The sequence below is a fragment of the Pithys albifrons genome, chromosome 6 (genome assembly GCF_047495875.1).
Source record: "Pithys albifrons albifrons isolate INPA30051 chromosome 6, PitAlb_v1, whole genome shotgun sequence".
Classification (NCBI taxonomy): domain Eukaryota; kingdom Metazoa; phylum Chordata; class Aves; order Passeriformes; family Thamnophilidae; genus Pithys; species Pithys albifrons.
This window is the reverse complement of record NC_092463.1, coordinates 40007593-40016242: the sequence shown is the minus strand read 5'-3', so window position 1 is coordinate 40016242 and position 8650 is coordinate 40007593. Positions and strand designations below refer to the sequence as shown.

Sequence of the window (8650 nt, the reverse complement as noted above, 5' to 3'; positions counted from 1 at the left end):
CCCATCAGTGTTTCTCAAACCACAGAGCTGACTGCCATTGAGACAATGGTATTAGTTCTTGGCCAAGACCCAGCATGTCAGCTGCTTCTTCAGAGAAAAGCAAGCAGAGCCCTCTGAGGCATACAGTCCTCCTCTCTCTCTCAGGAGTCTTGGTCTCCTGCCAAACTAGAAAGAGATGGTTCTCCTGGGTCAGCATGGAGACAAATACATGCCCACAGGGTCACCATGTGCAGGTACCCCTGAGGCAGCTTCCTGAGAGGGAGGTAGGTGTCCCCTTCACTGTTTGGATGCACAGATTAAACTGTATTGCATGCAGGACCCAAGAGACTCACCAGCATGGCTCTCCTTTGGCCTCTGACCTGAGGCAGAAGGTACGGGTGCTGCCTCGTCCCAGTCAGATCACCACCAGCGTATCTCACCTTCTGCTTGGACACCAAACACCAAAAGCTCACCTCTTAGTCAGGTCACATGGCCTTTTATCCCAACCCTGGCTCAGGCTGGTCTGGCAGGAGAATGTACTGCTGTTGATCACATCTGTTCCTTAGATGTACAGTAGAGCCCAAGGCTGCTGGGAGAGTGCATGCACATCTGCAAAATAAGAGACTACACTTCCATCCTAGCCAGCATCTCTGGCCACAAGGCATCTGCTGACTTTTGTCTCTCTCAAATTGTCCAACTGACCATCAGGTTCACTTCAGACCAACTACTGTAAGCCTTAAATGAAACCTGAGAAAAGGTTACTTGCTGAGAGAAGTTTTCCTGCTCCTCTCCCCCAGCTGAACCATCTGATCTCCCACTAGATGTAGCTGTGATACCAGACCAGCACTCCACTCTCTTTTGACCATCCTTCTTGATGCTCTTTCCCCTTCTGTCCCAATGACCACATCTCTGGCTCTCATCTCTTCAAATCCAGGTGTGTTTTCTACTTTCAGACCTTTCAGCAAACCCCTCCTGAAGCCACTCCAGCTCCTTATTTGTGCAGACAGAAGAGAGACAGGGGAAGAGAATTTTCTCAAGCACCAGCACATGGAGCAGGCAGCCAGTCTCTGCTAGAAATTCCAGGTTAGCCACTTTAAGTCCTGACCAACATCACTGTCATTCCTTTGACAGGGAAAACACATATTCTGGCCATCACAGAGGAGGAGCCTCAAACCCAACCTCTCCAGGTTTAATGTATGTTATTACACTCTGGGTAGAGAAAGCTGGACTGGGTTTGCTGTCATCCTGCCTCCTCATCTTCTAAGGCATAGGCTGCCATTTTCAAAAGGTTTTTGTCACGTGGGAGACACTTGAAGCACTGAATGATTACTTTTTCAAGACCACAAGGTCCTCACCCAAGACAAGAGAGCAATTCAGCAATACCATGAGCCTTGACTGCATACCCCCCCAGTTAGCCAACACACTGTACACATTACCTGTCTTGTAGACCAGACATGCTCCAGTACCTCCTGTTGAGATGGATTATTTGTTTAGCTTAAGTAAGAGAGCATGTGAGGGACAGGTGCATGAGTCACAAAGGTATAAATGCCCAGGGATTTCTTTGTTAGGGGCCCCCCCACAGGCACCCAGCTCAAGCTGACCTGCTGCTGTACCATTGCATTATTTCTTTTTATAAATCTTACACTGAGGCTCAGCTACACAGAACCTAGGTTCAAGCCCCAACAAAGAAATCAGTTTGAGAGTCCTGTGTATGTGTGTGTGAGCAAGGGAGCCAACAGGGCACCCATCAGCTCACTGGAGCTGCCTGCTGCAAAGGGCCCCTGGTCCCAGCAGTTAAAAGTCTCAGGTGGTCTGTGTGCAATTCCTCAAATGCTGTGAAAATGCTCAGGCAGCAGCTTCTCCATTAGCACTCTGAAACACCTGAATCAGCATCTTCAAAAATTGCCTTTTTTGTTTCCAACTAGCTGAGCAAGTTAGACAACAAATTTTAAATGCTCATTTACACAAAATTAAAGCTGTGTCTTGGTTTCATTGGATTGTTTGCAATAATCACTTAGCTGGTGTTCAAACTGGTGCTATCTATACATGTCCAGCTGAGGCAGAGACTCCAGCATGGCTGTCCTGCATCAGCCCCACTGCTGAACATGAACAAGGAACTGTGTCCTAACTAGTTAACAGGCTACTAAGTCTGGTGTATTTAATATCAGTTCATGACTTAGCTGGAGAACTGCAAGAGCCAAGGCCCAGTAACTGACAGGAGACCTATCCTGAACAACTGTTCATAGCTCTGTAGGACTCTGCAGTTGAAAAGAGCCTTCACACCACCCCAAGGAGCATACCAAAAGCCACTAATGTCAGAGCATCAAAAGCCAACTGCTCTCTCTACCCAAGGAATAACCTCATGCTATGCTTGCATTGGGGGTGCCTGTGTCAGGTCAGATATTGCCACCTAGCCCCAAGACACAGAAAACAGTCATCCCAGGAAACAGTCCCCAGTCTGGCATCCATTTCATGCTGCTTCCTTTATGCCAGCCTCCAGCAGTCCTCTGTTGCTTCCTGAAACAAAGACGGTATCTTTACTAATGGTTACTGATGGCATTTTCTTTCCCAGTGAATTGGTCAAGATCTTTTGAACTCAAACTGTTAGCACCCACAACTAAGGTAGGTGCACCCTTGTTCATTCTGCCATGTTGTACTTTAACTGAACATGCCCAATTCTAAACATTACTGAAAACAGTGAACAGTCATTCCTTACTCATCACAGATTTACTCACCTTTATCATTTCAGCTGGGAGATGCCAGAGCAGAAGAATCCCACACTACTTAACAGGCTTCTTGCGTGAAGTTTTTCTCTTATCTTTGGTTGGCCTAGTGTGTTCGTGTCCTTCTCGATGCTACTACCCGAGCTGCAGCTCTTCTAAATGCCACCATCCATATCCCATGTGCTGACAAACACCTTGCAAATGTGATTTCCTCCTCCTCGCCAAAGCCTTCCAAGAGATCACTTAGGAGATGTGGCCTCTCCTCCCTTTGATTCCTTACCCCACAGATCCAGCCCCAAAAATGCCACTTACCAAGCAAAATAATTTGGATGACAGGAAAGAGGGTTAAAGACATTTATAAAAAGTTGTATTTACAGACCACTGCCTAAGCATGAAACTCTCCAAATGACAGAAATTACAACTGCTGTAATCTAAGTGTACAAAGTGCATGTCTTTCCCCTTTCTTCTCTCTGCAGCAGAAGATAGGGGTGGGGGAGTATGTCTTTTTCTTTCTACCCCCAAGACAGTGGGAGTAATATCTGGGTCAGACTGAAGGGGACATAACCTGTTGATGACTGGGTTATCCACCAGGCAGGATATGAATAGTAGTCTAGAAGAAGGTTAGGAAAAGTAACTGTTTACTTGTTCAGTCTGCCCCATGGATTCCCTTGGGAAAGAGAATATAGGGTCAAAGCCTCAGGGAGTGGGAAGGAAAGGTTATTCAGCTATTCAATAAATTTATTCACAGACTCCATTCAGCCACTTTGGGTTTCTCAGATACATTTGAGTCAGTTTCTATTTTGCAGCCCTATTGCTCTGGGTTCAAACACGGGCTCCAACACTGAATCTGATTATTCCAGTCAATGGGAGGCAATTCCTGTACTCCCCAAGCTTTTAGCTGCATAAGCTTACGTATAGCCCCACACTATCTGTGCCAGGCAGGGATGAAAGGTTTTGGACAGCAAATGAAAACTGTGCAAAGAGCAGCCCATTGCATGGGACTAGTTACTCAATCCGATCCCTCTTGGAACAGCTGCAAGAGAGAAGCTTCTGCTGTACTACCCTCCCTTGCGCTTTCAGTGGCAGTCAGGCGCTCTGCCAGCCCTGTACTGGAGTGACATGTAACAGGACCAGGCAAGGACTGTATGGTTAAGAGCCAGGAAAGCTATAAAATCGTCCTGCTAGGCTACAAAGCACCAGTGTGAATGCAAACGGCAAAGAGGAGCAGTGTGCAGGGCATGAGGTACAGGTGTATACTGTGTAGAAACTTGAAACACAGATGTCAATACAGAAAATACCAAACAGAATGGGCACACAGAATGGACACTGGACTCTGAGCTCAAGGAAGACTCACTTCAAGGAACTGATGTGTAATACATCCTCTATCAGTAGGAGGCACTCCACAGTCTAAATACTAGACATAGGTCACTTCATTTGAGAGAGCTCTCATTCAGGGAAGGAAATGCTGTAGAGTGCTGGGCTCAGGTGTAGCTCCCTTATTTTTGGGACTAGACCTATTCTGAGAGACTGCTTTGTTCATATCAAGGCATGATCTTACTCTCTGCAGAATTCCTTTTCTCTCAGAGTCTCTCTTCCCTAGACGTCAAACAGCTCTGAAGCTGCGCGTTCCAGACAACAGCACTACATGGCTCACCTTGCAGCAGAATGTTCTTTTGCGGAGAAAGTTTTAAGTGCCTTTCAAGCGTACAGTTTGTATCTGTTCTTGTGCTACCGTTGACCTTCATTTTGTTTTCATCCTACAGAAGTACTACCTTGATTTACTCAGAAAGCATTCCTTCCCTTGTCAGCCTAGCCTAATGAAAGAAACACCAAGTTTTGCTTGTTCTCTCATAGGATGGGTACTCTATTTTTGATATCATAGCAGTTTCCTTCTCAACGCCTACTATAATTTGAATTAATCAGCACACATCACTGCCTAGTACTATTGATGAGAATGAAGGTTCACTATTTGTGAGACACACAGATGCTGATTCCTACATCAATGCATCAACTCACATGCACTGAGCCATTGTCAGAAAATAAAGATACATTTGGAGTGAACAAGTTGACAGAAGTCTCGTCCCCTTGAAGGTGGGCAGATTTTGGGGATGGTTGAGAAGAGACACACTTGGCTCTTTGGAGACCAGATAGCCAAATACTCCCAAGCACAAGTAATGCAGTGCCCTTCCGTGGCAGCTATTGGAATTACAGAATTATGTGAGACCCCAGATTTTCTGTTGCGGATCACAAGTTCCAGTCCCTCTGTGGCAGCAGTCCCTACTCTTCTAAGTCACCTCTTCAGCACTCTCCCCTCTTCACTTGCAGGGTGCTCATCGCTGGCTGTAAGAGAAAGCAGAAGAGAGAATTTGCCTTGATCTCCCCTCTCATGCTGAAAAATGGCCAGAACATGTGACCAGCTCTTTCCCTCCTGGAATCTGGAGCTTGAAGGCAGATGACTGGACCTGACTGTTCCCCTCCTCTAGCCCATACCCTCGCTGCAGGGGCACCTGGCTGTGAACCCGCTCTGTGGAAGGAGAAGCAGCCTCACAAGAGCAAACCCACAACTGTGCTCCATGCCTATTCCAGCAGCAGGGCCCTGCTCTCCACTGGAAAACTGAGCTAACAGTTTGTCATGCAAAACCACCAGTGGACAGACCACTTCCAAAGTGCAGGGTTATAGAATTACAGTTAGGAGCCACATCGCTTCACAAGGAAGTCCGTTTTGTTCATTAAAATGTAGGGACTAAATAAGATTGAGCCTTGTTAGTTTCCAGAATCAGGTAATTTAAGCCAGATCACACTAGGAACTACTCACAATCATAAACTCTTGCCAGAGATCTCTGAAGCAGGGAGACCCGTCACTTTGACTCGTTTGTACAGTTCTTCATTGCATGGCTCTTCTGCTCCCTCATGTTTGCGTTTTGGAGAAGCCTGGTCTGCTTGTGAAAGCCTCGCCACTGCAGAGGAAGAAGAATCATTTCAACAGTTCTCCTGCCTTTAGATGGCCTCATATGTACACCCTGGCCTAATCTGCCACAGGGCTGGGAGACAGAAGACTGTGCAGTACACAAGCAGAGAGACGTGTTCCCACAGCCTCCCTGGAAACTTTTAAACAAAGCTTTGTTATAAGCAGAACGAACACAAAAGTATCCTTCTTTAACAGAGGACAGCTTAATTTATACCTGATTATACCTCCAGTGATCTTCACTTCTCTCAAGTGGTTCCGTATGATCCCATACAGACAGTAAAAGAGTAACTTTAATGAACTCTTATGCTTCAGCGTTTTTAGAAATGAAGGCTCACTGGGGACTTCTGAAGAAAGCTGAAAGGACTGTGAATGTGATCTGTGTTTTCCTAGCTATCAGAAAAGGATCATCTTCTCCTGCTTATAACCTTTAAGTCGACAAGAAACTCAAAAGCACACAAAAAGCTCCAACTCACCTGTACTGGTGCTGCAGCCCTGCCCCGAAGCCGAGTCTGTGACTGGGCCACTGAGATCTTCCACACATGAAGGGACTGATGCCAGTAAACCTAGGAAATGGCAAGAGGATCTTAGTTAAGAAACAAAACACAGCTGGGGTGGGAGAAGCCTTTCACATGGGAACACCTTAGTGATCACCAACCAGAACATCCATATCACAAAGCAGAACTTCAGAGCTGCGCTCACCCAGTGCTGACCAGACAAACACCCTGTGAACCACCAGCATATTTATTTAGGATGCACTGCCTAGGTTTTCTTCCAAAGTGAAGAATGCACCACTGGTAGTATATGGATGGTGACTTGCTATGAGTAGCTCTCAAAACTAATCAAACTCTACTCTTAGCTGTCCAAGAGCTCAATGGAGATCTCCCTGAAAAATGATTGAGCAGATTTGGTAGGGACTGCTTCCTCTTGCAAGGACTGGCCAGAGAGGCAAGTGCTATCTATTTTAAATCATGACCTTTCCTCCCAGCATTTTATCTTGTATTAAAGACACAAACTTTTGCAATTGCTGGTACTTACAGAGGCCCCTATAGCGTGACAGCTGCTGGTAGATCTGCTTCATGCGCTCAATGTTCAGTCGGCTGGTCTCTGCGTGGTTCACCATGGGTTTGGGGTAGTCCACCCCAATGATGCACTTGGCTGCCTTCTGCACAGACTCTGGAGCATTCCATGGTTCATAGATATATCGTGAGGGAAAACCCTTCAGTTTGGGCAGATACCTCCTGCAACACAAGTAAAAAGCAACATAGCACACACAGTGCACAAAAAGCACTATGCACCTGTCAGCCACTAATCAACTTGGCCTCACAGATCCAGCAACAAGGAAGCTCCAGTCATATGACTTACTTAACATAGTCACCACTGGGGTCTGTGCGACGTCCGAAGCCCACAGGACAGTAACAGTGGAAGAACTGCTGGAAGAATGCACTGCACGAAAGCCACATCCAACTTCCTGCATTTACGCTGAAATCTGCATCCAGCAACAGTTCGTCAAATACCTGCAGCAATTGGAGGAAAAGGCACTGAGACCTTCCCCAGACAGGACTTTGTCGCAGTAGGACCCAAGATGGTATTTCAAATGGCAGGCACTGAGCTATGAGAACAAAGCGGCAGAGAGGCGATCTGCTGGCTGAAGCCAGTTGGCTGGTCAATACATCTGACTTCCTGACACTTTCACATAGGGAGGCATGGTCTGTTCACATTGATGAAGTGCTGGCTTATCTCTCATTCAGCTACAGACTCAATCACTACCTAGTGTTGCAGCAAGCTTTGGGTATTGATCCTGGCCTGCAGGCATAAAAAGTGCAAAGCACCAACTGTGGGAAGGAGAGGATGCTGCACAGAAGAACGTGCACAAAAGCAAGAAGGAAGAACCCCTGTGAAGGTCCCAGAGCACACTACCACTGAGAGGCAGAAAGGTTTCAGCGGTACCTCACTCACATCCATGCACAGATGCTGCGCTTTAAGCAGCACTTTCAATTATGCTCTGCTTTGTCAGCTTCATGACTTAGATGCCCCTGCCTCTACTTTTTGTGTGGGGCAGTATGTACACTGGGTAGATTCAAGCTGTCTGTCCCTTCAGATGGCCCAAGAGGAGGGTCTTTTACCTCTTTCCTTGAGACTCTAGACTCAGATTTCAGTCATGGAGCGTTCCCTGACCGGCACGGTGATGGATTACACAATGAGGAAAAAGGTCCGGTTAAAAAGTGACATTAAAATTGCAAAGAAAACAGATGGACTGAGAGAACTTTTACCAAAAAAAACCCCAAAAAGCCCCCAAAACCCTAGTCCATATTTACCAGTGGGTCCCACATACATTTAGTTATGGTTATTAGAAGCTTGTGATACTGTGAGAGCCTCCATAGTAGAAGGCAGAAAGAAGTCAGACTTTTGGCTGGCCAAGAGCCTGCTAGCAAATGCTCTCTTCCATGCAACTTTTATACACAAAACAAAAGCCATACCTGCATGCCCATCCTTGCAGCAAGTGACAGGGAGACTTTGTTTTCCTTATGACCTCCTGCAAATATCTGAAAATGCCAGGACTCACCCTGACTCCTGACTCCCAGCTGATCCAGAGGTCACCCCTGGTCAGGAAGCAGGCCACCGCGTGCCTAGCCAGGTGGTGTATCCACCCTTCTTGTCTCAGTTGGGTCATGATGGCATCGATCCAAGGGAAGCCTGTCTTGCCCTCTGCCCACTTTGCCAAGGCTTCAGGGTTCCTGTCCCAGGGAATTTGTATGCAGATGGGATTCCCCTCCATGCGATCAAACTTTGGGTTGTTGGTGGCTGCTGTGTAGAAAAACTCCCGCCACAGAAGCTGTCCATATAGAGAGAGGGGGGGTGTGCTGTTCCGCTTCACCTGTGGAGGAGGGAACAAGGGTATTCACAAGCACACAAGGACTGGCTTCATGAAGCTGAGCTGTAAGCCACCCAAGCATTTATACACATTTCCCAAGTCAGTTGC

At 46.8% G+C, this 8650-nt stretch overlaps 1 protein-coding gene across 3 annotated transcripts in view; it reads right to left on the bottom strand.

The window, feature by feature from the left end:
- Positions 1-3042: 3042 nt before the first annotated feature.
- The window catches only part of CRY2 (cryptochrome circadian regulator 2), an 83255-nt gene continuing 77647 nt past the window's right edge, over positions 3043-8650 (bottom strand). For all 3 annotated transcript variants that reach the window (XM_071558447.1, XM_071558448.1, XM_071558446.1), the window contains exons 7-12: positions 8234-8545; positions 7033-7184; positions 6706-6908; positions 6144-6233; positions 5518-5659; positions 3043-5042 (exon numbers count right to left, since the gene is read on the bottom strand). In XM_071558447.1, coding sequence (XP_071414548.1) covers positions 5520-5659; positions 6144-6233; positions 6706-6908; positions 7033-7184; positions 8234-8545 — 897 coding nt within the window. In that variant the 3' untranslated portion in view covers positions 3043-5042; positions 5518-5519. The remainder of the gene's footprint in view (positions 5043-5517; positions 5660-6143; positions 6234-6705; positions 6909-7032; positions 7185-8233; positions 8546-8650) is intronic.